Here is a 27,109-nt window from a genome sequence, read left to right on the forward strand (position 1 = left end):
GATGTTCACGTTTCTTTGATATTGAGGTGCAGACATGGCCATCTCTAAAACCCTTTAAGAAATTCCAGTCACTGGTTTTCACAAGTTCATAATTTGAGAAATCACTTGAAGTCACTGGTTTTAGTAAGTTAATAAAACGCAACAAAATAAGTTATGTAGCATTCAACACAGTCGTCTTACTGCTTAGTGTGTTTATGCTTGTGCAAGAATTCTCAAACATGGGTTAAGAAAAAATGTATAACCAAAGAAGAATGAAGAACACAATGTAACCATGTTTGGCATATGTAATCCGACCCGTTCTTCAAGGGAACATATCATATTTAAATCTCTCATAACGATCCCACAAACCACATGAGATGTGCTCGAGAAATCAAGATCAAATTAGTCGGAACTAAAACCATATCAAAGAACAAACGAACAATAACTCAGTAGCCATTAATCTTTCTTGATGTTGTTGTTGATCCTACCAACCGAGAGAACGGTTGCTGCTGCGATTGGTTGTTGCGGCTGGTGTTAAAACTGTTGCTGCTTCCAATTCTGGATTTAGAGTCAGAGAAAGGAGAGTAGGCTTGAGCTAGCTCAAGGGCAGAAGCGGCTTTCCCATGACGAAGCCCTGTTCCATCTGGTGATTTCGGTTTCTGGGGAACCGGTTTTCGCCATGTCTCTGGTGATGGATGTCTTGTCTTCTCTTGAGTCTGCTGTTGCTGTCTTGAGCTCTTGTTTTCATTTTCACGCCAGTTTCTCCTCTGAGTTTCGGATCTGGCATTGTCGCTTACATTTCTCCCGTCCTTTTGCTCAAATTTCCTTGTTCTCAAGTCACGGGGAGAATTCATTGGCCTTTGAATTGCATGATCTGGAACTCTCTCGATCGGTTTGGGGACCATCCTTTTGATATGTCGGAAAAGTAATAAAAAGATTTTAGAATTAGATAGTGGATCTCAATGGAACAGTAAGTACAGATAGTGAGAAGAAATCCTCCAAACCTGTCTGTCGGTTGCTCCAATTTGTTATGCTCGATCTCATCAATGCCTCGCTCTTTCAATACCTAGTCGCAAATAGAGATTAAAATTAGGTTGAAAATCTATATGAATCTACACAGCCAAGAAATCAAATGATGCTGAACAAACAGGCAACTTAACAAGAGAGAGTTACACAAACAATACGCACTCACCAGCTCTCGTGGTCTGGCACCGCCAAAAACCGCACTTCTGCAACATGAACCAGAAAATGTAAGCATATTTGACAGAATATTTACTTATAGCCAAGGAAACGGTCTAATAGATAACTCTAGAGAAGTAAAAGTAACTATGGACTAAATTCAATGTTCTAGCATATTCAACCATCTAGGACTTCTGAGGGTAGTTTGATAACATCTATCTCAATTTGAATAGATACCAAAAAATGTCACGAGCATAATCCTTCCAGTATTTACCATCAGAAATTAAGCAACTCTTCTGTGTCACTACTTATGTCCCAAAGATCCAAAATAATTACTACTGAGCTGGGACAATAAATATAAGTACCACCAGAGCTTGATAAAACTTTGATCATCCTTACCTTTCCTTTTCAGTTTTAACTTCTGGCTGCTCAAGCAACTGTGCCACGGGCTTCAAATTTAATTTGGGGCGCTCAATCGGCTGGTTAGGAATCTCATCCGCAGACAAACCAGGTTTTGAAATGTTCATACTTTTCTGTGTTGCATAAACAGTATCACGTTGAATAAGATTTGAAGCACCATTTTCCTGCAGATATAGAGTTGAGCCATCAGAAAACACAGTTGATCAACAAGGAAACATGAAAACCAAAGCGGCAGCTCAAAATTTTTGTAACTAATACCAGTTTTCCATCATTCACAGGCTTCTCAATAATGTTTTCAAGAGGTTTTGTGCGAGGCAGCAGGTTCAGCTTAGGTCGTTCCACGACTTCAGGCGGGGCAGTTGATTGCACCAAATGTCCAGCAGGCCTAACGTCAGAATAATTTGGATGAGGCTTATTGCTGCTGTTTGATACAATCCTCGCTTCCTTAACATCCAAATAAGTTGGACCAGGGATTTTTTCAGACTCAGGGGAAACCTTTTTACCACCTTGGATCCCTTCTCCAGCAACCAGGCCCTGTTCTATACGTGTCCCATGTGACTCAACCCCTTGATTAAGCACAAGACTATTAGTCTTGAAACCTCTGCTCTCTATCTCTGAATGCTTAACAACATCAAAATCCATCTGAGACGGAACCAAAAGCTTGGACTGCCATCTACCTGAAGAAAGTTGGTCAAGCGCACTTGAATGGACCAAATTAGAAACAGCTGGTTGCGTAGTCCATGGGGACTGCCCCGGATCATTGTTAGCCACTGAAACCTCCTTCCTCCCAGTCCAAACATTACCAGTCACAGAATGAGTCACATCATTAACCTTCCCAGGGAAAGCACCAGCCGTTGCTGACCAACCACCATGTCGGCCAGCTAAAACCGAGTCAGTCTTCACCTCCGGACGGGAAACCCGAAAAATATCATCACTGAACATTCTACGAGGAGAGGAGTGACCATCCAGAGGCTTCCGTTCGTCCTCGTTGAAATTGCGTCCGATATTTGCGGTGTGAGGCAGAAACAGTGATTTATCATCAAAAGTTCTAATAGTATGAGACGAACTCGGCCTTGTCCTCTGATCAGGTCGGCCGCCTGAAGTTCCCCAAGGCGCTCTGTCAAACACAGGTCGATCCGTAGCAATCTTCGGAATCCTACAAAGGCAAAAATTGATCATCAACGGGAGAAATGACTCATGTCAAACCGCAGATAACAACAAAAGACCTAAAGAATCAGAAAACAAAAATTTCGATATAGATCTAATAGCCCTAGGTATAAACGAAAAAAAATCAACGGAAACATCACTCGAATCTCAGAAACCAAATCAAGGATACGACTGATTTCCGATAAGCATAGAAACTAAGAGGCGATCCAAAGGGAATACAAACGAATCGAGAGGAGACTTACACTCCAGGAGCAGAAGGGAGAGGGAGATCAGATGGTATAGAGCCGCCATGGAAGTCCTTAAGCGTCATGGTGCTACCAGCCACATTCTTCTTCGACATCGTTTTGTCGCAACTTCCGTATCGGCTTTGATTATTATTACCTCTCTTCTCTCCGATTGAGATTCTTTTGAGTGTTTTTTTACGCCGCCGGAGACGAGAGAGGGGAAGAAGACGAAAGTGGTTAGGGATTTTTTACCTCCCTCTCGCTGTGTGTGGGAGGGGTTCTCAATAGAGCTTCGGTTATGGTTCAGCTTCTTCAGATTCTCTCCTTCCTTCTTCCTCTCTCTCTCTCTCGGATTTTAATTTTAATATCGAAAAAGAAAAAAAAAACCTTTGCTTCCTCAATGGACGGAAATATGTTTTTTTCTTTTTTGGCCCCTTAAAAAGAGCTAAAATACCGAACTTCCCCTATTGAAATAAACTATTGCTTACGTGGATTTTTTTTACACTTACAGATTCGGCTGATGTGGTATGCAATCACCAAAAGATATGTGTGTACGTAACTTAGTAAAATAATACATCAATTTCGAGTTAACGAGATGCTTTGGAGTATCGTGAAGTTTTTAGAGTTGTATCAATGTCGTGGTATTTGTGTGTGTGCTACAAAAAATTATACTGTATATAAGCTTTTGGAATCAATGGTTTTTTTTGTTGTGTGTCAGTGTCAGTGTGTGTTTCTGCCTTACTCCAAAGCTTTTAAGATTATACTAGAAATCAGAACCACCAAACTCATTCTTCGTGAAATCAACAAGTATAAGGAAACAAATAATTTGATGGCCTATTGTGTTGAATAGGTTTTCCCAAAAACAAAAACGGTCAAATGCTTATATTTTTAAAAATCACCTTAAATAGTATTCATCTACACATTAGTATCGATCAGATTGTTTATGAGGAGGTTAATTAATAACACAAATAATAAAGGGAACAATATATGAGGAGACCCACCAAATTTTGCAAGAAAAGAAGAAGTGAAATCTATACAAAAAGACTAAAAAAAAATATTTTCAAGGCTTGAAGATGATGACAAAGCAAGGTAACAAAGCTTTAGTACTCAAAAGAAAAAACTCTTCAATTTTAGAATTTGGTCCTATTTTCAAAGCCAACGAATCAAACTCAGAAAACCCACAAGGATCTTCAAACTTTTGCATCGGTTTATGAACCCTCCCTGCAATCACTCTACATAGCACAACAGCTTTCAATGAACCTATGTTCGTTCTTTGATCGGTAATCTCAATACATTCAAGATCTGTAGAGCTGGTTGATGCTGTGAGAACCCCTTTAATCCCATCCGGTCTTGTTTTAGCACTGAACCCATGTCTTAGAATATGACAAACTCCACATTGATCCGAGAAACAGAGGTTTGAAGAGCTGTTACTGGAACCGAGAGCGCAAGAAAGAGTTGTACCGTGGAACCCAAGAAACTCGTTCCCATCAGCCATACACCGCGAGTGTTTCTTCGAAAGCTTGTTCGCTCTTATTTTCACGAGTTCTCTGTAATCCTCAAACTCTGCAACTACTCTTTGCAGATTTTTTATTTTCAAGATCGCCGAAATGTTGCTCCCTTTTGTTTTGCCAAGCTTGTGAGAATGGCCTATATTGCAGATTAACTCAACAGTTGTTCTTGAGAAGTCTCCAGCTAAGAGTTTGATGACTGCAAAAACAAAACAAAACAGATTCTCCTCAAAACATTTGACCAAAACTTAAACGGAATGGTTAGAAAGGTTAGAAAGGTTACCGGAATGGTTAGAAAGGTAATGCGCCTCAAACGCGTCAAGATCTCTGACTCCCTCATGACATTTTCGACAAGAAAGAACTCCAAAACCGTAGATGTCAGAGACAAGAACATCAAACCTCTCAGAAAAACGACCGGGAAGTAAATCAGAAGAAGATTCTCCTTCGAATCTCCCCGAGTAACCGTTATTGACCTCAATTTTCGTGGTGTTTATAAACCTGGCGCTCTCCAGAGACCGTGAGCTGTAGCAGCTTGGATTCTTCATAGCTCCTCCATCTCTATGTGTTACAAATACATCTCTCATATTTGACATTGATCTTGAGCATCCAGTTGGATTTGTCGTCCTCTGGAGTTGGTTCTTTTTCACTGGATCACCACGGTCAGTTGACTTCTGTGCGTTGCAACAGCTTAGAGACTTCTTTAAATAAAGCCAAACTCCATGCATGTTTTGTTCAAGATCCGTCCTTTGGATTCACAAGGAGGGATGTGGATTATAAAGAGATTCTAAGGAGATTTGACTTTGGTTTGGACAGCTCTGTTTCTGTCTCTTCCTGCTTCACCATATCCAGACAAACTGCTTCCAAAATGAGAGTGAGCATTTCCATAACCATATGATATCATATCACACCATGAAAGAACAAACTAAGAAGAAAAAACGTTTTTAGAAAATTGAAAATTTACAACCAAAATATTCTATTACACAACCTGTAAATATATAATAAAAACGTTTTATGTTAAAAAAAGCTGATCAAATCTTAACCAGGCATGATTCTTTTCCTATTACAACCTGTAAATTTACAATAAACATGTAAGGTATGTGATTACAGAAAAAAAAAAGATATGAGAATCATAATTTTCACCTCTCTTCACGTTCCAAAACAGAATATAACGCCACATGCTGCCTCTATTGAGCTTTGACTTTGTTAAAGTAAGAAAGTCAAACATGTGATCAACCTCTTATTTCAGTAAGAACTTTTATATCTCTGTAATAGATTTGGTAACTTACATTAGATCTAGTAGTTCACAAGAAAAGCATCCAAAACTAATGTCATAAATAGAAAAGGAATGAAACTTTACTTACTTGGAAAGACCAAAACCGAATCTCTCTTTTGTCTTGCAGTGAGAGGCAGGGCTTAGGAAAGTAATCTGATGCTGTCTCCTTATTCTTTTCCTCTCCTTTAAACTTCTTTCATAGAACAATGGAAATATAAATACAGTAATCAAATCAAAATAGAATAAAATAAGGTTATTAGTATTATGAATCAAGGAAAAATGGAAAGCGAACTTGGTTTCTTGGTTTCTGTGGTGATCATATGTGCAGACATTACAGCAACAGTCCTCGGGATCGAAGCCGAGATTGCTCAAAGCAAGGTGAGTAAAAATGTAGTAGTTGATTTTCATTTTAAATAATCTTTTATTGTATTTGATGTTTCTCCCCTTCAGACACCTCATCATCATCATCAACAACAACATTTAAGACATTCGAATTCTGGATGTTCAAGAACCCCGAGCGCAGGAGCTTTTGCCGAGGGAGTAGCTGCAATGGTGCTACTGTTTATTGTCCATGTCCTAGCCAATGTGCTTGGAGGCTGCACTTACATACGCTCTAAGCAAGATTTCGACAGAGCAACGGCGAATAAGATACTCGCAGTGGCTTTCCTTGTTCTCTCCTGGTAATGGAAATATGAAAACGTTTTGGATTTCATTCAACTTGTCAGCTGTTTTTGTTTTTGACATACCTTTTTTTTTTGGTCTTAGGATCTTTTTCCTTGTCAGCTACACAGCGCTGATGATAGGAACATTGGCCAACTCGAAATCCAAGAGATTATGCAGCTTGCCGCATCGTTGGTTTTTCGTTATTGGAGCCATATTTTGCCTAGGACATGGACTGGTGACTTCAGCATATTATGTTTCAGCCATTGCTGCTAAAAAAGAAGACAAAGAGAATTCACAACAAGAAAATCAAACAAACAGAAGCCGCACATAATAAGTCTTCTTCCTAAGAATTAAGATCCTGCCTTTTCGACACTAAATGTTTGATGTAAATGAACTTATAATTGCTTCACTTAGCTAAAAACATCCTTCCATTACATTGATAAATCCGCAAGAATCAATAGAAACTGAAATAAGAAAAGAAAAGCAAGAGTTCTAAGCGAACAAGGCAAAAACAAAAGTACATATATTTTTTAAACGTTTGATCGAAAAGCTTCACCAATCTTTGTCACAACTTCATGAATGAAACCGCTCTTCTGCGAATGGAACTCGAATTCCCTAACTTGCAACGCTCTCCACTGCTCCTCGATTCTCTTCTTATCCTCCGAGGCAAGCAAACTCAATCCTTGATCAGCAGCGAGTTCATCAACACCAACACGAGCTAGTGACTTCACAAGAGAAGACTTGGCAAACACATCCATCTCCGCAACGCCAAGCAAAGATACTCCCCCTTTATTAGTCACCTCATCTTCAGAGTTTTTACCATTAGGCAAAGAAGAATCAATCACTTGTTTCACAGATTCGACTTTCTTGGACTTACTGCTCTTCTTAGACTTCCCATTAGGTTTCACAACCGAATCAAGAGCCATCCCATTAGCTCCCCAAACTAACTTAGAGAATTCAAAAGTCTTGCGATCATGAGGTTTAGCAAAACTCGGTTCCTCTCCGTTCTTAGCTTTACCAACATTGTTCTCGTACTTCTTCTTCAAACTCCTAAGCTTTTCCATGAACTGGATCTTAGAAACATCAAAACTAACAGATTTCTTAACCAACTGATAAACGCCATTAGTATCATCATACGGACTGACACCAGTATCATTCTTGTAATCCATAAGACCTTGCAACACAGCTATCTCGTCGTCCTCAGTCCAAACACGTTGGAAATAAGTCTTCTTCGTCTCTTCACCACCACTCTTCTTGACCCTCTTCGTTGATGAGACACCTCCTTCATCCGTCTGACGAGAACGCTTGCCCACAGATTTCTCAGAAGTTTTAACCTTTTTGGAATCTTGATCCTTCACAACGGAATCTTTTGTTTCGGTCATCACATGCTTCACAGTCAAAAACTGATCTTTCTTCTTCCGGGGTTCAGAGTCTGACTCGGTTTCTTCCCCCGAAACAGATTCGGAATCGGAAACTAGCTTCCCAGTTGCGGCGGGGAGAAAAAGTACATTCTTCATGGGAGGTGCCGAGGGAAGACCATCATCATCATCATATTCTTCGTCAGAGGAAGAGTTCCCAACGATTTCATCACCTTCTTCAAGAGAAGCGTCAACTTCATCATCATCGCTTGAAGAAGCCGACGGCGGATCTTCCAGCGGATTGAAACGTTTACTAGACATGAATCTTTTAGGGTTTGTGAACTGACTCTTAGAGATATGGAAATTGAGATTTTTTTGGCTTCTCCCTCACACTTCCTTCCTTCGATGGGTTTTTTTATATATACCGAACCAAAAAAAAAAAAAAAAAAAAAAAAAGGTCTCTCTGTTTTCCAAAACTTTGTTTTTTCCTCTTTTATTTAATTTTTTATGACGTTTGGATTTCCGATTTCCTTCCTTTAATTTAAATGGGAAATTGGTAAATCCGATATGGAATTTTAACTTTTTTTTTCATCGGAATTATAAAGAAACTGTTACAACTTACAAAACCCTGCGAGAGGCTAAATATGTCATATGGAAACAAAAACGATTAACAAAAAAGATGAGATATTTTGCTTTTTTTTGCATGGTCAACGCTTTTTCTTAATAGTGTTAATAAACAAACACCTAGTCGGCTATAGTCCAAAAGAATCTTTTTCTTTTGTGTTGGTCTAACTTCTTTTAATATCTGTTACTATCTTCCTACTAATAATAATATCTATGCCATGACATTTTGATATTTTGTAAAACGTTCATCAATATAATTGGGCCACACTTTTTGTCAATTAATACAAATAGTTTTTGTTCTCTCTCGGTCCCATCTCATCGTAGTAGATAGATATACACTGAAACAAATTTATCTTTTTTTACAGGATAAACCAGAAGCCAATCTAATACGTTAGAGATTAGAAAGAAAAAACCTCCCAAACATATGGCAAGAGTTGTTAAAGTTGATTCTTCAGAATCATGGGACTTTTATGTCAGTCAAGCCAAGGATCAAGGTTGTCCTGTAAGTCTCTCTTCATGTAGGAAATCAGATTTTGTAGGATATAAGAGTTTAATGAGGTTGTGATTTGGTTAAAACCGATTCTTTGTAAAAACATTGCTTTAGGATATGATCATATCATATGAACTGTTGAGAATGAACCAATGAATTTTACTTTTAGAAAAATTGTGAAATGAATGGGTCTGGCTTGTCTGGTTATATGAATTACCAACAAAAGGTCGTTTCTTTATGTTCTTTTTTTGCAGATTGTCGCTCACTTCACAGCGTCATGGTGTATTCCTTCTGTGTTTATGAACTCTTTCTTCGAAGAGCTTGCGTTTAGCTATAAAGATGCTCTGTTTCTCATCGTTGATGTTGATGATGTCAAGGTAAATCTACTACTTATGTGTCTTGTTCATGGTTTCTTTGTTAAAGAATTGAACAACTACTTAACTGCTAGATGATTATTGGTTTTTCTTTGTTTTTACTATGTTGGAATGCTCAGGAAGTGGCGAGTCGACTAGAGGTAAAGGCTATGCCAACTTTCTTGTTCTTGAAGGATGGTAATGCCATGGACAAAATTGTGGGTGCAAACCCTGATGAGATCAAGAAAAGGGTCGATGGTTTCGTTCAGTCCTCACGCGTGGTTCCTATTGCTTAGAAATATTGTATATGAATAAGAGCAGAGGAATACTAATAAAGTTTGTGTGAAATGTAAGTTTGGTATATGGTTTGTGTGATATTTCAAGTGTAAGTGTACATTTCTATAAAAACAATTACTATCTGTTTTACCTACAGTCAGAATCTGCAGCAGACAAAGATAAATCTCAGGTTGTGAATTTTTGTATCGGTTTAGTCATATATGCTAGCTTAGCTTAATTATTCAAGATTCAAGAGACCAAATGAAATATCTTATTAGTTGGATTTATATAATTTTCAGTTAACAGGGTAATTTAAAACCCATGTAGCGACCAGAGACAAAATCATTCCAGACATTAAGAGCTCCATGTGTTGTCATCAGTACAGTGCTGAGTGCCATGACGATACCTACTGCAAACACAATGATTGAAGCCCTCCCGTACTTGGCTATAACCTTCTTAACCACCATTAGTCCGACCAGAGACGCTACAAAGCAAACCAAAGCGAATATCGCAGCAGTTCCAGCGTGTTCCATGCCTAGTAATAAGTACTGGATTGCAGACATTGATGAAGAAAACAAAACCATGAAAGAACATGTCGCTGCAGTTACCTGTACAGTACAGAGCATGGTTAAACTTTGGTTCGAATGGGATGCTTTCATTTTAACAACACTGAGTCAAGAAACATACCTCAGGAGCTATACCGATTTGGAGAAGAAGAGGACTAATGAGCATTCCACCGCCAATACCAAAAAGGCCACCCAAAACTCCAGCCAACAGAGCCATTACTGGAAGCATAAACTTGTTCGGTTCAATAACCTGTGGAAGTTAGTTTCAAACATGTTAGATCTTGAGTAACGTATAGCTAATTTAGTCAACTCTACGCAGTATTATTGGGATTTGGGAACCTTGTCAGAGTCTTGGTTATTATGTGATGTGTGGTTGCTTTGGACATTGTCACTGAAGCAAATCCAGAGAGTAAAGAAGATAGTGAGAGGTATCTGAAGCGAAGAGAGCAACCAGTAGAGACCTCCACATGGCTCGATCGATATGATACCCTGTGCAAATCCAAAGTAAGATCTGTCACTAAAAAATACACGTGATTCTTGACCATTCCGATGCAGAATAAGTCGTTAAGTTTACAAAACTTCGATCATTCATTTTTTATAAAAATATATATTAATCAAAACTCTAAACAATTGTTCTGTTTCTTTAAAGATATGAGGAAAAACAAACATTATAAGTCTAACATAAATAATTGTTTGTCATCATGTATATTTTAATAATCACTTCTTTACGACAAAAAACAAAAAAAGTGGAGGGAAATAACATAAAAATAATCATACCTGACCGTATTTGTTTCCGCGGAAAAGATTAATGGAGAAGAAGAGTAACCAAATGATCACTAAAACTCCAAGCTTCATCCATGGAAACCTAACCATTCCTCTCTCTCCCACATCTTCTCCAAGAAGCGGCAATCTCGCTCCCTCGATCCCATCATCGTCCCTAGGACTCCTAATCCTAGCTTTCTCCGACTCCAAATTCCAGTAAGAAACCCCTTTTTTACAAGTCTTCATCGTTGACCACGCAAGAAACACAGCGAAGAGGAACAACACGAGCCAGTTAGGGAACATACGGTTACAGATCACACCAACACTTACTCCAAGAAGCAGACACGGCTGAACAGTAAGAGCTAAATCGAAATCTATCAAGGTTTTGTTGTCTCTTGAGTTAGGGTTTCTCACGAAGATGTTGCATGCAACGTTCGCTAAAGAGACTCCTGTTACCATGAACGCTGAGAAACTCGACGCTGTTTTCATTTCGAGACCAGCTACAATCGTCATTATCGAGAGGAAGAGGCCGCCTCCCCCGATTCCTCCGGCGCTCGAGATCGAGGCGGCCAAGAACGAGAGTACGGCGGCGATTATTGTGGGAATAGAGAATTCGATTGTTGTTGATTGTTTGAGATTTGGTGGGATATAATGGAGCCATTGGCTTGTTGTGTTGAGGATCTGATGTTGTTCTACTTCTGTTTCAGATACTGCGATGGCGGATGGGATGAAGATGGTGATTAGGGAGAGGAGTAGAGGGACTAAATTGATTACCATTATCTTTGTTTATGGTGCTCTTTGTGCAACTCTTCAAAACTTTTGGGGATTTTTTTTTTTTTTTTGGGATGCTAGAAATTTTGTGCTCATTATTATTGATTGGTTTTATGACTCTTAGACCATCTTCATCCCTGTCTTCATAGGGAGATGTCTTCATATTTTAAAAAATTATAAATAATATTATTAATTAAATTATTTTGTGATTTTTAAACTTAAGATATTGTGTTTTTAATGTCTTGGTGAAAACATTTATTACATAATATCCTAAGTTTAGAAGCACCAAAACAAATTAACTAATGTTTGTTTTTGTTTATTATTTTTCTAATCTAGAGACATCTCCTTCTAAACACTAGGGATGGAGATGCTCTTTATGTACTTATGGGTTTAGTCAACTGCAATTTTTTATTCAAACAAAAATAAAGTCAACTCCAATTCTAGTGCAAGATATTTACAACGGAATTAATTAATTAAAGACAATTTGCCAATTTGGTGAAAAAATATAAAATCTAAAGATGACAAATTAATGCAATTTTTATTTTTACGATATTGTGGATCTAGTGGTATTACATTAGTGAAATCATATCCCCTAGATTTGTTATTGTTCTTATTATTTTAAGATACTTGTATGAAGTGGTAAGTGGTAACTGGTAATAGCAAAAGATAATTTGTAAGCTAAAAAAGACTATATCACCAAGTTACATTTGACTTTCTTTTACATATCATTTTTTGTTGGAAAATAAATTATGAGAACGAGATGGAAGTTTGAATATTTGCAAGATATGATATAACTAAAAATGTTACTTGACTGTTTAGACAAAAAATGTGGGAGATAAGTTATTTTCTGTAGTAGTAATGGTCATTGATATGTAATCGAAAGGTAATTTGGACAGAAGTTTTGTAGATATGCTCTCTTAAAATATTACAAATGCTTCTATTAGCTGAACCTTTTGTTTGCCCCACATGTTACTCGTCTGCTGATTCATGATTAGATATATCAATTTTACCACACTAATTTTTCTTATTGTGACTGAAGCGTTATAATTTATATATATAAGTAATTTCAGTATTTACCATTCATACTGCATACCATATAGTGAATTTATGGAATTATCAGGCTGTATAAAATAATTAATCAAATAAATAAACAGAAGATATAGTCCAGAAGAAAGAAAAAATATTATTACATTAACCATTTCCACTTAATACACTTTTAAAACAAAACCAAAACTGAATTTTTAAGCCCAAGGGCTAATGGAACACTCCCAAGGAAGAGTAGGAAACCTCTCAGTGTCTTTGCAATAATCGTATACGACGAGATTACGCTGCACCCACGCATAGTCCATCTTCTGTGTCTTGGACAAATGCCACGCGTCGGACTGATCCCACCAGTTCTCTGTTGTGGTGGAGACGCATGCAGGGAATGGATCCTTCCAACGGCAGCCTTCGACGGCGAAGTCCTTGTATGAAGAGACGAACGGAGCTTTTTTCCAGTCGGTCTTCTCGAGACCTCCACGTGTCGCCCAGTCGTCTCCGTTCCAGATACTGGAAAACAAGTACATCGGCTTCTGGTTCGGGAAGAAGTCGTTGTTTGGTACTTTATCGCTGTTCTTGTACACTCTGATCGGTACTTTATCCACGAAGAACCTGGTTTACATTTTAGCTAACCGGATTAGACTTTTGGTTGACTAATCGATAAAAATAGCTTCGGCTGACCAATTCGGTTCAGTTTGGTCTAGTTTGATTTTGTTAAAATTTGGTTAAAGTAAGGCTAGCTTTAATCGGTTTGATTAAAAAGTTAGACCAGATTGAAGTTTGTATACGGTTCCCGGTTACAGTAACCTATTATAAATCCTAAATAAACATAAACTTCCGGTTACTACCCAAAATTCCCGGTTCGATGAGTGATATTTCTGTATTTAGCTAAGATCAAGAGAGGGGGGGGGGGGGGGGGGGGAGCTTACACGAGCTGGTGGTTGTTCCAAAGAATTGAGTAGGTGTGGTAATCCTTGGTCGGGTCGAACCAGAGGGAATGTCGCATCTCCCGATTCCCGGTTCCGTTCTTATAGACATTGGTCTGGATAATGTAAGGCTCACCGGTTCGGTTCCCTAGAAATTCGAAATCTATCTCGTCTCTCTCCGGTCCTGCTCCATTCTCCGAACACATCTGCTCATCAAACGTATAAAGTATAAACTGTTATTCATACAATTGATTGTCTTATTTTAGAACATTGAGTATTTAAAAAAGAACGACGGCTCACGTAGTAAGCGGTGACGACGCCGGCGGAATCGCCGCCAACGAGCTTTAGCTTCATACTGAACCATCCGAATCTGTACATGTGCTTTGTCTGAAATCCACATCCTGTTTTTATTTTTATATCCAATCACAATATTTAGAATCATAATCTATGAATAAAAAGATTAGGTCCAAATCCAGTCATGTAATTTTACTATAGAATTAAGTCGGAACAGAGTCTCCTCAGTGTAATAATTTTTTGAGTAAGACGGCATTGATCCTAGCTAAACCGGAAGCAAATCGGATTTGAACGTACCGGTGTCGTTGTCTAATGAAAGATTCCAGATCTCTCCATCCTCGGAAGTCGTGAAGTGATTTTCAGACCACATGATGTTGAAATTCTCTTCGAACGACTGTGTCGGTGTTGCTGCGATAGATGAAGACGCCATTAGAGCCGAAATGAAGAAGAAAAGAGCCGCCATGGAAGAACAGCTCGTGACTATTTTCCTATTCGTCTCCATTAGTTCTTGTCTCTGCTTCCAATAATTTCAGTTTTCACTTTAGTTCCGTGAGTGAGAAGAGTATATAGAGCTTTCTTTCTTGCTACACCGGGAAATTACTGTTTTGACCACTAATAATTCTTTAAATTCATTATTTGAGTTAGACTTTTGATGCGGTTTATTTTTTATAATATTTTCATATAATCATGATGTATTTTTTTTTTTTGTCATCTGTTGTTATTAATATTGCCAAAGTGAAACCTTGTAAAATACATACTTATGCAGGTGGATGAAAAATATATCCCCTAAATCTAAATTTGGAAGAAGAAGGAGATATCTCCAAAATCTAAAATCCTATGAAAGGGAAGCAACAAACATGCTAAATGCTACAATGACACCAGAGGAAATCCCTAACAAATACAGGACAAAGATCACATGAAACTGATAAGATGGAGACATATCGAACCAACCAAGGAAACCAGGACTCCAGAGATTCTTTGATAGAACGTATCGAAGATGCCCTCGGCCAACCATCGACACTCAAAACCTCCTCTTGAGAAGCCAAACTACCTAAATGAAACCGTAACAGAACTCCTAAAACTGTGCTTCATAACCCGGCAAGAAGAACTACTTCAAGTTCCATGCACTTTCTTCCGGATATGGGGATGTCGAACTCAAGGCGACAGATAACCACCTAGATAGAAGCCACACCAAAAGACTAGATCTCGATCAGATCTAAATTGCAGAGTCGAAGAGCGAAATATCCAAGCTGGGTAACACCAATCTTGAAAGATCAAGAAGGGTAAAAGATCGAACCAGACTGAACCAGTGAATCAGAGAATCTCCAAAGAGTTAGCAGGCCTAAACATCTCCACTATCAAACAAAAGATCAAAGTCACCTTGTAAAGGGGAAAACCAACAAAGTATCCAAAACAGCCAGGAGAATACGAAAGCTAGTCTTCTAGAACCGGAAGAACCTTGCCTGATCAAACTCCCGAACCGTGGTAGAAGATGAAATGCTAACCGACAAACATCACTGAAACTGCCGCAGCCTACACTTGAAATTAAAACGATTTTACCTAGATAAACGGAGAGGAGGAGTCCAAAGCGTGGTTAAGCCCCCAAGCCACCATCACCAGATACGAAGCCACAAATGCAGAACACGAACCCGAACCATTGCGAACTTCGTGAATGGCGTGAAACGATGGCCACCAAGGGAAAATCAGGAGGCTGTTGCAAGCTGTAGACTACACAAAAGCGAGCCTAACCACTGCAAATACATCTTGATTTTAACTCTCAACCAAGCCCAGAAAGACAAAACTCCAATCAAAATCCCATCAAAAGAAAAACAAGGAAGCAAAACGAAACTAAAGCTGAAGAGAAACAGGAGGCCGGAGCCGGTGCTATAGAAGCCACCGCAGTCCGACCTCAGATCTGAGATTTTTTTTTTTTTCTTGGTGGCTGCTAGAGAGAAAATTAGGGCGATCCGTGATAAGAGGACTACATAAATTGTCTCTATAATGATGATGTATATATTGTACAAAGTTGTAAAAAAAAGACAAAAAATAGGTAAAGAAAAAAGTTAATTAGAGAAACTAACACAATGTAAACTCAATGGATTTATATAACTTCTTTTGAGTCTAAAAACAGTCCTGGTGTTGCATCTTTCCCTCTTTTTATTGTCAAAAAAAAAACAGTTTTGGTTATAATTTATCCGGTTTAGGTACTTAAACACAGACCGGTTTATTCATTAAATTGACGAGATTGGTCATTTTAACCATATTGATGTGCTGCAAGGGGTACTTTGGGAATTATAGAAAACAACAGCGGAACATGGAGAATTGGATCGCCAGGCTGCCACCAAGTGGAAGTGGGATCCATATTGAAGTGTTCATGTAAAAGCAAAAAACAAAAGACATCTCTTATTTAATTCTCCATAACAAAATTCTTTGGTTACAGCTTTTTACATATTTCAATCTTATATAGTAAATAATACACAATGTGAATATGAAACCCTTTTAATCCAAAAAAAAAAAAGAGTTTGCCTCTTCGGACAGAACATAATGTTTTTGTTCAACTAAAAGAGTTTGCCTCTCTCATCTTTTTTTTTTGTTAGCCCAAGACAAGGCACGTGAAGCAATCAGGTTACGATTTATGAATAAGAATCCAGGCAAATGATATACCTGGAGTTACTAAATTATTAGGTTGACAACGATTATTAAATTGGACTGTCTCTTCCATTATCCGGTATTCTATACTTTTTTTACATGATTAGTAATTTATTTGTATGGATATGAAATGTCTCAGATCTCAGAATGCACTTACTTGATCATATTAAAATATACGCAACTCGACCTCGTTACTTCAGACTATATATAAATATAATAGATTATGATACATACTAATGAAATGAAATGATTTATAATACATTCATACCAATGAAAAGGATTTACTAGAGATAAATTGTTAGTAAATATGTATGGTCTAGTTTGAGTTTGAGTATATATAACTCTCACTCTTGTGGAGACCTTTTTCAATCACCGATTAGCTATGAATCTCTTTAATCTATATATTTAATCCATGACTTTCTCTTTTTATATACAATATCTAAAAATGTCGGCATGTCGGTCCTAATAAGATTTGATAAGAGAGCAAAATGTAAGCGTATGACTTCGCTTTCAAATATCACCGTTAATAAATATCAGTATGTAGTATCATAAACAATAAGACAGTTTGGCCGAGTGGTCTAAGGCGCCAGATTTAGGCTCTGGTCCGAAAGGGCGTGGGTTCAAATCCCACAGCTGTCAACTCTTTTTACTATTTTTCTCTACTCCAAACCCTCTAGCTCGTCGAGAAGGTCTAAAATAACACCAATCTCGAACGTCGAACCCATAAAAACCACCTTTGATTTTGAACAGTTCTTCACTTGTCCAGTATATTGCGGCGATTCCAAGATGGTGGTTCAGACGAATCTCTCACATCGTATCATCTTCCTGTTCTTCTTGGTTCCGTTACTATTTGCCCAAGCTGATTCGGACTCGGACTCAGATCTCATCAACGAGCTTGTTTCGCTCAGATCATCATCCCCCGATTCAGGCGTGATCCGTCTCTACGACGACGACGTTTCCAAATTCCTAACCTCCGTACCCACTCCAAGACCTTACTCACTCATCATCTTCTTCGACTCCGTTAATCTCCACAGCCATAGCAAGCTTCAAAAGTTCCGCCGCGAGTTCGGACTCGTCTCCTCCACTTTCATCTCCAACAACAACAACGATGGATCTAATAACGGAACAAAGCTCTTCTTCTGCGAGATCGAGTCAACCCACTCAGAAGCTTCGTTCCATCGCTTCAACGTCGAGACGTTACCGCACATTTCCCTCGTTAGCCCGACGACGGAGAACTTAACAGAATCTGATCAAATGGACGGTGGAGATTTCGCCGGGTTAGCAGAATCAGTGGCAGAGTTCGTCGAACGGTTAACCAAACTCACCGTTGGTCCAATCCAACGACCACCGCTTCTTTCAAAGACGCAAATCGGAATCATCGTTGCGTTGATCATAATCTCGGCTCCGGTTCTTATCAAGAAGATTCTAAAAGGTGAAACACCTTTCCACGACCGGAGAATCGGGTTAACCGGTGCGGTTCTCGTCTACTTCTTTAGCGTCTCAGGGACGATGTTTAACATCATAAGGGAAATTCCATTGTATGTTAAAGATCATGAAGATGAGAGTAAGTTTGTTTTCTTTATCGAAGGATCAGAGATGCAGCTTGGAGTGGAAGGGTACACTGTAGGGTTCTTGTACACTGTGGTTGGGTTGCTTTTGGCGTTTGTTACTCATATGCTTGTTCGTGATAAGAACATCAATGAGCAAAGGATGACTATGCTTTTGTCTCTGGTTATATCGTTTTGGGCTGTGAGGCAGGTTGTTTACTTGGATAACTGGAAGACTGAATATGAAATTTACCCATATTGGCCATCGAGTTGGCGGCATTGATTGATCTTCACGTAAGGTAATTTGATTTAGGTTATCAAGTTTCTTGAAATTGAGCAATCATGGTTTTAAATAGTATAAGACTAGTTTCCTGTTAGCGATTCATCTGAGTGAGAACATATATACCCGAGTTTAGAAGTTTAGGATCCACCATTATTTTGTGTTGAATGATTGATTGTAAGGACTTATACATACCAAAGGACTTGCTTCTGTGTCTATTGAGAAGAATACTCCACCAAAGAAAGATTGCTTTCTAATGTGCATGTGAAGGTTTGAGAAAAGTTTAGAAAAGATTTTATGCAAAACTTGACTCATACGAAATCTTTTTCAAAGTACAAAAACTCTTTTTTGTTCTTTTCTTCTAACTTATTTTGCAAATTAAGCATCTTTTTCCCCACCCTAGAAGTTAAATATTCATGTTTATATTCCTCTTTAGTTTTGCTAAGAACATATTCAATTTTATTTTGGAAATTTCGACTATGGCAGAGACAAATAAAGGAATGGAAGAAGAAGTGGCAAGTGCCTTTGTGAATCACTACTACCATCTCTTTGACAACGATCGATCTTCTCTTTCCACTCTCTACAATGCCACGTCGTTGCTCACTTTTGAAGGCCAAAAGATCTACGGCGTGGAAGACATCTCCAATAAGCTTAAACAACTCCCGTTCGATCAATGCCGTCATTCGATCAGCACCGTTGATTCTCAGCCGTCTTCAATAGCCGGGGGGTGTGGCGGAATAATCGTGTTTGTGAGTGGAAGCCTCCAATTACATGGGGAGGATCATCCTCTTAGGTTTAGTCAGGTCTATCTCTTCTCTATTTTGTAATCGATAATAGGAGGTTTCATTTGGTTAAAATTAAACGAAAGGGTTAACTTGGATAAAATAAATGGCTAGTTTTCAATGTTTTTAATTTGTGCTAATAAGGAACCGACACTAGTTTCCCATCGGTTAATCTCGGACCATCTAATTTAATCTTCCATTTTTAGTCGTGTTACTAAATTGTATGTATGAGGCTGTGTAGGTGTTTTATAGCTGACTGATATATTTATTAATTGCAGACGTTCCACTTGATTCCGGTTCTACAAGGAAGTTTCTTCGTTCAAAATGAGATGTTTCGGCTCAACTATGGTTGAACTTATTATATAATTCAATGCTTGTAGTCAAATAATTAATGAAAATCAATATTTCATTTTGACTACTAAGTAAAATACATATTGAATTTTTTTTTCTGTGCTATAATTTGCATATATCTATAAGCAAGTTTTTAAGTTTATCTAAAAACATTCGGTAATTGTAGACTGGAAATCCATGCTATAAGAATAAGTGGACTAATTAAGGAGATACACATGATCTACTAAAACAAATAAAGCAGAATAAGAATATTTGTTCTCATATAGTCTTGTCCCCTCAGTTGTTATTTAAAAATAGTAATATATCTCTACTCGTTTTTAGAATAGTAAAAACTCTACGCAAAAATCGGACACATATGAGGCCATGTCTATCTTTTGAATCTTGACCATCCCCTTCTACTCAAAACCATTTCCTTTTCTCCCAAGAAACCATTTCTCTCTCTCTTTCCCTGATCAAACCTTTCTGACGAACTAAAAAATGAAGAGTCGGAACAGAAACCTAGCCACACTGAGTTTGATGATAATTACGGTATTGACATTGACGAAGATCGTGGGAGGGCAAGAAGCACTACTAGGTAAGAAAGTAATTCCGCTATGCCACAGAGAATGTATGCCAATATGCATGAAAGTGACCGAAGCCACGCAAGAGATTTGCGATAATGCATGTCAAGCAGGTTGTGTCCAGCTTCAAGGTCGAGGCACTGGACTTTCAGCCACGGATCAAGGAGTCGATATGGTCATCGCATAAACAATACTTTCTAGTGATTGTTCAACAATATATAGTTGCTTCTTTTCCTTTACATGCTTGATTAGATTGTAAATTCGGGTTTCGTTGTTCGTATGATATGATATGATATATATCAGCATTATCCAGTCTCAAAAAAAAAAAAAAATTGATGCTTTTAGAGAATACAACATCGTATAAGAATCTAACACCTTAATCAAAAAAAATTATAAAATCAGAGTCTTTCTTTCTTCATGACAAAAAACATATTGGATCGATAATAAAAGTAATGTTTTGACCATATAAGACTTTTTCAACTAAATTGAGAAGAGTGCATCTAGAATTTGTATTTTCTTTCTTACTTTAGTGGACTTATCCTTTTAGAAATTGAAAATATGAAAATGACCCTAGTGGCTGGACAATCACAAAAGTCGAGAAGACAAGAAATTTTTAATTAATCTACACTTGCAGATAAAGAGTTATATATTGTTAACCAATCACTGGAAAGTAAATAAAAAATAAACGAGGAAAATAATAAAATATATAATTAAAATAGAATAAACAGATCAATGGACTGAATAAAAAAGGATCAAACAATTCAAACTAGTGTTTAAATGATGAAAATCATAACAAGTGATGTGTTACAAATATTTGGGTACTCGTTAAAAATGCAACAAATTAAATGTCGTCGAACACAAATTTGTTTTTCATCTTTCTATAAACTTTTTTTTAGTTAGTTTGAAGATGCTTTGTTAAATATTAATTACTATTATCTTACCTAAATTATATATTGTATCGAAATTTGTAGTAACATTTTTGGATTGAAAACGCTCATGTGGGTATCAGTCAGTCATCTTTGTCCGCACACGAATCTCAGTCATTGTTGAAGTTTTAATCCGTGAATAGGTAAGGAGAGGATATACATTACATATACTACTACTGGGTTGGGTTCTGTGCCGACTGCAAGTCCATCTACTCCTACTCCAAGGCCACATGTTTTTACCATGCTACCACTCACAGCAACAGTAGATCTTTTTGACTTTTCTCTACCACTTTTAATCTTTTATTACAGAAGAACAGGAAAAGACTAACATAATCTGCTTTAGATGTTGATGTTAATGAATTGAAGTTAAAATATATGAAGATCGTTAATCTCATCTATAAATATCATTTTTGGACCGACGGTAAAATAGTACTATCACTTTTTTTTTCAAGAAGAAGAATGTAGGATTAAAATAGTGTACGTTGAGTGATGTCCAAAAAAAAAAAAATAGTGTACCTTAAATTGGTACCATACGCACATGTGTGTAACAGTCATCGTTCTTTTCGCCCGAATCTCTAACATTGATTTAACTAAGCAAACGACAAATTAAAAAGCTAAATAAGAAGGATAATTGCGTTTTGCTTTCCGCAACAGGTAACCACATGTTATCGTGCCACAGCTCGTCAGCTCCGATCCATTGCATGCCTCCTTAACTTTTATTCAACACTTTTAACATAGTATATTTGGAAATGATTAAAATTCATATGTTTGAAACTTAATTTTGATTTTAAAAAAAATATATATATAGATAAAGAACAATTACTTTTGGGGGGGGGGGGGGGGGGGGGCATATACTAAAAAGGAAAATTTTACTATGATATAATAAAGCAGATTAGGTGGGTATATCATAGTTTTAATATATGATGACTAATACCACTTGTTACTTTTCAATTTTTAGGATGAAAATAATTATTATAATTAGCGTCAAACAATATATCTTTGGCGTTAATGTTTTGTTGCCAATACTTATACTATCCATTATTTAACAATACAATCAGTTCATAGCTGAACTCATAATTTAAAGTCAATTATAGCTGAAATATAGTTTGACAAGAGTATTATTAGACGCGGACTTTTGATTGAAAAATTGTTTTTACGCTGATTTAATTCATGACTAATCTTGTTTTCTCTTTACGTATCGGTGAGTTTTGTTGTCGATTTGAATAGATTGATAGGAACTTAAAATTTTTCTCTTTATCATACATCAATAATTTTGGTAATTTTACATTTTTAATCAATATAATTTTTTACATATACGTCATTTTGGTTTACATGTTCTTGAACAAATTGTTTTTTTCCGTTTTCTAATAATTTAAATATAGGATAAATACGATTATCATGCTAATTTGCTTATTGGAGTGCATCCCTATATGTTTTTTTTCTACTATCAAATTCGACTACTTGGCAAGACAAATTAATATGTCTAGCTAGTGGGAGTAACAATGTTCATCTTTAATATAAAAAATAAGATAAGCATAATTAAAGTTTTATTTTAGTTTATAGTGTATTTGGTACACTGCTAGTGAAAACCATGTGCTAAGAAAAGGAAATCATAAGTCATAACACTTCATCATGTACTCCACTCACTAGCGTTTTCTATATAATGGCATGATTCGCCTAGTGTAAAAAGGCCAACACAAACAAATCCTTTTACCACTAAACTAAAGACAAATGTCTAATTCAAACCAACCACTTCTTTCCAAACCAAAGTCTCTTAAGCACAAGAATCTATGCCTTGTCCTCTCCTTTGCAGCCATTCTTGGCTCTGCAGCTTTCTTTGCAGCCCAACTAATCTATACTAATGATGATTCCGTATTAACACCGAGCCAGATTTGCCATAGAACTCACGACCAAGACTCTTGCCAAGTTCTCTTGTCCGAATTCACGATGTTGTCGCTCTCAAAGCTTAACCGTCTTGACCTATTGCACGTGTTCTTGAAGAACTCGGTGTGGCGGCTTGAGAGGACGATGACCATGGTGAAAGAGGCTAGAACCAGCTCGAACGGTGTGAGAGACGAGGCAGTTCTGGCTGACTGCGAGGAGATGATGGATGTATCAAAGGATCGGATGGTGAATTCGATGGAGCAACTCCGAGGAGGAAACCTTAATTTTGAGTCGTACTCAAACGTTCATACTTGGTTGAGCAGTGTCCTTACAAATTACATGACGTGTTTAGACACTACTAATGAACCAAGAGTTAAGCCACAACTCGAAGACTTGGTTTCTAGGGCTAGAGTGGCTCTAGCCATCTTTGTGTCCGTCTTGCCTGCTAGAGACGACCTCAAGATGGTTCTTTTTGATCACTTCCCGTCGTGGCTAACTGCTCTCGACAGGGAGCTGTTAGAATCTGCTCCCAAGGTAGTCAAAACCAACTTCATATCTGACCAACTACTACGATTAATATGGCCAACTACATGTTTTGGATATATTCGCTTGTTTATTTTGACGGTTTTACCTAATCCAACGTTGAATCAAATTCTAAAACTTTGTCCATCTATTAGACACTTAAAGTGAACGCGAACGTGGTGGTGGCAAAAGACGGTAGCGGAAAGTACAAAACAGTAAATGAGGCAGTGGCGGCAGCACCAGAGAATAGCAATTCAAGATATGTTATATACGTGAAGAAAGGGGTTTACAAGGAAACTATTGACATAGGGAAGAAAAAGAAGAACTTAATGCTTGTTGGTGACGGCAAAGACGCTACGATCATAACGGGTAGTTTGAACGTCGTTGATGGATCCACCACCTTCAGATCAGCCACTATTGGTAATATCATATTTTTTTCTTTTATTTGTGTCTTTCAAATTATAGACCTTTCCTATTTAAAACCAACTCTTATATATTCTAATAGTTTGTATACTTGGACTAGTCATGGTAGTGAAATTAACTTAAAATGTTTCTTTTCAAATTATTACAATTATCAAATGTTTCTTAAGATCCGTTTAAAACATGTATAGCTGCGAATGGAGACGGGTTTATGGCGCAAGACTTATGGATCCAAAACACTGCCGGGCCAGCAAAGCACCAGGCCGTGGCTCTCCGCGTGAGTGCTGATCAAACTGTCATAAATCGTTGCCGCATAGATGCGTACCAAGACACACTTTACACGCACACACTGCGACAATTCTACCGCGACAGCTTCATAACTGGTACCGTGGACTTCATCTTCGGAAACTCTGCGGTGGTGTTCCAGAACTGTGACATCGTTGCCCGAAAGCCTGGAGCTGGACAAAAGAACATGGTGACAGCTCAAGGAAGGGAGGATCAGAACCAGAACACAGCCATTTCCATCCAAAGATGTAAAATAACGGCTAGCTCTGATCTTGCTCCTGTAAAAGGATCTGTGAAGACGTTCCTTGGACGGCCGTGGAAGTTGTACTCAAGAACAGTGATCATGCAGACTTTCATCGACAACCACATCGACCCTGCCGGTTGGTTCCCTTGGGATGGCGAATTTGCGCTCTCGACATTGTATTACGGAGAGTATGCGAATAGTGGTCCTGGAGCGGATACGAGTAAGAGAGTGAAGTGGAAGGGATTTAAAGTTATTAGAGACTCAAAGGAGGCCGAACAGTTCACTGTGGCCAAACTAATTCAAGGAGGATTGTGGTTGAAGCCCACTGGAGTTACTTACCAAGAGTGGCTTTGATTTAATGTTATGTTCTTTGTACTCTGTGTTGCGTTATGTTATCTCTGTTTTAGTTTGATGTCTTTCTCTGTTTTGTATGGACTTAACCTGACATGCTCTGTTTCATGCAGTTGTTAGGTTAATGTTTAATAATAAATTTCGTGAGGAGGCATATCTTAATTTAAATAACTATAAGTCTACAACACTACCTATTTATATTTTAAATAACTACTCAAACGCTCACTTCATCACACAAATACTGAAATCAATACAAGATTTATGGGACCAAAACTTTGAGAGTATTCTCATGAATCTAAAGTGTTTTATTTGATGACACTGGGTTTATTTGATAAATTTTGATAAAAATTATATATGATTGATTACGGCAATAAAATATTATCTTATAAAAAAATTAAAATTAGTATTAAGGAAAAAAATTAAATTTCAGATACACAATTTTTTAAAATAAAAAAATCAGTTGTGTTATAAAATCAAATCTGACTAAAAAAATCATAAATTTAACTTGACGTCCAGGCGAGGTAAATCAAACTGATGACCTCACATATCCTAAACCATTTTCTTTGATTAACAGAAAAATGAAACAATTTTATAATCATGAATTTAACTTGTTTTCATATTTAATTGATCGCTACCACCTATGTTTTCGTGTTTTTTATTCAATGTTTTCTTATTCTTCATATTCTTTCTTGTCATTTTCATTGTCAAATTTTGTGTTAATTGTCATCGTAACTTTTATTTTTGGTTATTCGTTATACTCTTTTTCTTCTTCTTCCTCGTCAACTTCTTCACATTCTTCCACTGAAAAACCTTTTTTAGACTACCACACAACTTGTTAACCCATCAAACTCCAAAAACAAAATCATGTTTTTTTTCATAAAATTTGTGAAATTCATGATTACCAGCATAGTCAACAAATGCACCCAATTATTGACAATTTTATCCATATACTTATTTGGTTTTAGATCCACGCGTTTAGAAACTTCTCAAACCAAAATCCTTACTTGATTTATAATATTTTAAAAACATAATAAAATATACTAATAATTATTTATTTAATATGAATCATATGATATATAGAAATATGAGTACACTATAAGAACATATTAATTATAAATAAATAATATCAATTATATTATCTCATCAAATAATATCAACCGTATCATATTATCAAATAACCGTAACCGTATATAACAGTAACCGCTTGAACCGTAACCGTATTTAAACGTAACTGTTTAACCGTTTGTTAAACGGTTCTGGTTAAGGTTACAAAAATTACTAACCATAACCGATGGTTAATAAACCTTAACCGTGACAACCGTAACCCTGGTCATGCCTATGTATAGCTAATAAAACAAGTGTGTTTGTCGTCCATCTTTCTTCTTTAAACCTCGAAATTTGACTCAAACATCAAATTAAGGTCTTGCGATGTCAATCCTTCTTCCTTAGACCCAAAAATAAAAAAATAATGAAAGAATATCAACTCATCTATAAAATCATACACAAAAATATGTTTTACAGCTCATAAGAAATAAAAAGCACAAATGTAGATAAATAAGATAATTTATGTTTTGCATCAATATTTATAATATTTTAAACTTTTAAAAGGTTTCGAAATATAAAATTTGAACCTTTTAAAAATTTTCAATATTTATAATATTTTAAACTTTTAAAATTTAAAACTTATAATATTTAAAAACTTTTTAAAAGCTAAGAACTTTTAAAAGTTTCAATATTTATAATATTTAAACTTTTAAAATTTTAAATATTAAAATATTTTTTTGAAACTGTTTAAAGTTTTAATTTGATCAAATTAAAAAGCAGATCAAACCAAATAAAACTTTTAAACTTGGACGCCTGATAAATCAAGTTTTCCTGCTCATTCGTTGTTGGAAGCATATTAATCTTATTTATACTGGTTCTGAACCATTGTCTAAAAAATTTCTAGCTGATGTGGAATATTGTACTTAGTTCTTTTATTTCCATAAATTTAAAATTTTCTTTTTTTCTAAAAAAATTCTGTAAATTTAAAAAATGTTAATGAATGATATGTCAAATCATGATAGATTGTTTAAAATAATTCTTAATATAGAAAATTCCAAAAATTGTATAAAATGTTAATAATTGATATGTCAAATTTCTATTCGTTGTTTAAAATCTTATGTGGACGGCCTTAAGAGCTATAGCTCATATTTTTTATTAGTATAGATTATTATCAAATTAACCTATATTTTAATTGAATTTGAAAAATAATCCTTGTTTCTATATTTTAGGAAACTAGCATTTATAGCCAAATAATCTAACGAATCTTATTCACTCTTATTGTCTTATTCCTATTAGACAACCAAAACAGAAAAAAAGAAAGAAACAAAAAAGATTTCATCAAAACTTTTGGTTGGTTTTTGTTTACGAGGCCGTAAACTTGAGCTTCAGCTAG

At 36.7% G+C, this 27,109-nt stretch overlaps 10 protein-coding genes, 1 non-coding gene and 1 pseudogene across 13 annotated transcripts; 7 read left to right on the top strand and 5 right to left on the bottom strand.

Annotated features, from left to right (window-relative positions):
* Positions 1-219: 219 nt before the first annotated feature.
* Positions 220-3,435, bottom strand: LOC104739789 (uncharacterized). 2 transcript variants are annotated; one of them, XM_087484047.1, is made up of 6 exons: positions 2,988-3,435; positions 1,837-2,734; positions 1,558-1,742; positions 1,172-1,208; positions 984-1,045; positions 220-885 (listed from the first exon to the last, which is right to left on the bottom strand). In XM_087484047.1, the coding sequence occupies exons 1-6, from the start codon at positions 3,083-3,085 to the stop codon at positions 426-428; spliced, it is 1,740 nt and encodes a 579-aa protein (XP_087340173.1). In that variant the 5' UTR covers positions 3,086-3,435; the 3' UTR covers positions 220-425. The 2 variants fall into 2 exon arrangements, with proteins under 2 accessions (XP_087340173.1, XP_087340174.1); XM_087484048.1 differs by having other exon boundaries at positions 2,984-3,173.
* A 394-nt stretch (positions 3,436-3,829) lies between these two features.
* On the bottom strand, positions 3,830-5,782 carry LOC104739790 (uncharacterized). 2 transcript variants are annotated; one of them, XM_010460245.2, is made up of 3 exons: positions 5,618-5,782; positions 4,761-5,544; positions 3,830-4,676 (listed from the first exon to the last, which is right to left on the bottom strand). In XM_010460245.2, the coding sequence occupies exons 2-3, from the start codon at positions 5,200-5,202 to the stop codon at positions 4,030-4,032; spliced, it is 1,089 nt and encodes a 362-aa protein (XP_010458547.1). In that variant the 5' UTR covers positions 5,203-5,544; positions 5,618-5,782; the 3' UTR covers positions 3,830-4,029. The 2 variants fall into 2 exon arrangements, with proteins under 2 accessions (XP_010458547.1, XP_087339235.1); XM_087483109.1 differs by having other exon boundaries at positions 4,761-5,331; positions 5,618-5,780.
* A 184-nt stretch (positions 5,783-5,966) lies between these two features.
* LOC104739791 (protein DESIGUAL 3) lies at positions 5,967-6,974 on the top strand. The gene is made up of 3 exons (XM_010460248.3): positions 5,967-6,128; positions 6,201-6,430; positions 6,516-6,974. The coding sequence occupies exons 1-3, from the start codon at positions 6,015-6,017 to the stop codon at positions 6,742-6,744; spliced, it is 573 nt and encodes a 190-aa protein (XP_010458550.1). The 5' UTR covers positions 5,967-6,014; the 3' UTR covers positions 6,745-6,974.
* LOC104739792 (putative transcription factor At1g11510) lies at positions 6,793-8,092 on the bottom strand. Its single transcript, XM_010460249.3, has one exon. The coding sequence runs from the start codon at positions 8,090-8,092 to the stop codon at positions 6,944-6,946; it is 1,149 nt and encodes a 382-aa protein (XP_010458551.1). The 3' UTR covers positions 6,793-6,943.
* A 583-nt stretch (positions 8,093-8,675) lies between these two features.
* On the top strand, positions 8,676-9,670 carry LOC104739793 (thioredoxin-like protein CXXS1). The gene is made up of 3 exons (XM_010460250.3): positions 8,676-8,897; positions 9,140-9,262; positions 9,379-9,670. Exons 1-3 carry the CDS (start codon positions 8,820-8,822, stop codon positions 9,532-9,534), a joined length of 357 nt encoding a protein of 118 aa, XP_010458552.1. The 5' UTR covers positions 8,676-8,819; the 3' UTR covers positions 9,535-9,670.
* Positions 9,671-9,767: 97 nt separating this feature from the next.
* LOC104739794 (sulfite exporter TauE/SafE family protein 1-like) lies at positions 9,768-11,760 on the bottom strand. Its single transcript, XM_010460252.2, has 4 exons — positions 10,858-11,760; positions 10,420-10,569; positions 10,202-10,330; positions 9,768-10,122 (listed from the first exon to the last, which is right to left on the bottom strand). The coding sequence occupies exons 1-4, from the start codon at positions 11,617-11,619 to the stop codon at positions 9,814-9,816; spliced, it is 1,350 nt and encodes a 449-aa protein (XP_010458554.1). The 5' UTR covers positions 11,620-11,760; the 3' UTR covers positions 9,768-9,813.
* A 975-nt stretch (positions 11,761-12,735) lies between these two features.
* On the bottom strand, positions 12,736-14,470 carry LOC104739795 (putative xyloglucan endotransglucosylase/hydrolase protein 8). Its single transcript, XM_010460253.3, has 4 exons — positions 14,169-14,470; positions 13,878-13,978; positions 13,581-13,783; positions 12,736-13,263 (listed from the first exon to the last, which is right to left on the bottom strand). Exons 1-4 carry the CDS (start codon positions 14,371-14,373, stop codon positions 12,855-12,857), a joined length of 918 nt encoding a protein of 305 aa, XP_010458555.1. The 5' UTR covers positions 14,374-14,470; the 3' UTR covers positions 12,736-12,854.
* Positions 14,471-17,079: 2,609 nt separating this feature from the next.
* On the top strand, positions 17,080-17,159 carry TRNAL-UAG (transfer RNA leucine (anticodon UAG)). The gene has a single exon. It is a non-coding gene; the product is annotated as a tRNA-Leu (tRNA).
* Positions 17,160-17,306: 147 nt separating this feature from the next.
* LOC104739798 (putative dolichyl-diphosphooligosaccharide--protein glycosyltransferase subunit 3A pseudogene) lies at positions 17,307-18,350 on the top strand (annotated as a pseudogene).
* Positions 18,351-18,760: 410 nt separating this feature from the next.
* LOC104739796 (nuclear transport factor 2B) lies at positions 18,761-19,630 on the top strand. Its single transcript, XM_010460254.3, has 2 exons — positions 18,761-19,150; positions 19,408-19,630. The coding sequence occupies exons 1-2, from the start codon at positions 18,764-18,766 to the stop codon at positions 19,480-19,482; spliced, it is 462 nt and encodes a 153-aa protein (XP_010458556.2). The 5' UTR covers positions 18,761-18,763; the 3' UTR covers positions 19,483-19,630.
* Positions 19,631-19,830: 200 nt separating this feature from the next.
* On the top strand, positions 19,831-20,380 carry LOC104739799 (uncharacterized). The gene has a single exon (XM_010460258.2). It carries the CDS (start codon positions 19,958-19,960, stop codon positions 20,225-20,227), a length of 270 nt encoding a protein of 89 aa, XP_010458560.1. The 5' UTR covers positions 19,831-19,957; the 3' UTR covers positions 20,228-20,380.
* A 2,190-nt stretch (positions 20,381-22,570) lies between these two features.
* On the top strand, positions 22,571-24,840 carry LOC104739800 (pectinesterase/pectinesterase inhibitor 18). The gene is made up of 3 exons (XM_087483121.1): positions 22,571-23,384; positions 23,528-23,792; positions 23,984-24,840. The coding sequence occupies exons 1-3, from the start codon at positions 22,698-22,700 to the stop codon at positions 24,673-24,675; spliced, it is 1,644 nt and encodes a 547-aa protein (XP_087339247.1). The 5' UTR covers positions 22,571-22,697; the 3' UTR covers positions 24,676-24,840.
* The last annotated feature ends 2,269 nt before the right edge of the window (positions 24,841-27,109 follow it).

This window comes from Camelina sativa, chromosome 14 (genome assembly GCF_030686135.1).
Source record: "Camelina sativa cultivar CO46 ecotype springtype chromosome 14, ASM3068613v1".
In the NCBI taxonomy this organism is placed as follows: domain Eukaryota; kingdom Viridiplantae; phylum Streptophyta; class Magnoliopsida; order Brassicales; family Brassicaceae; genus Camelina; species Camelina sativa.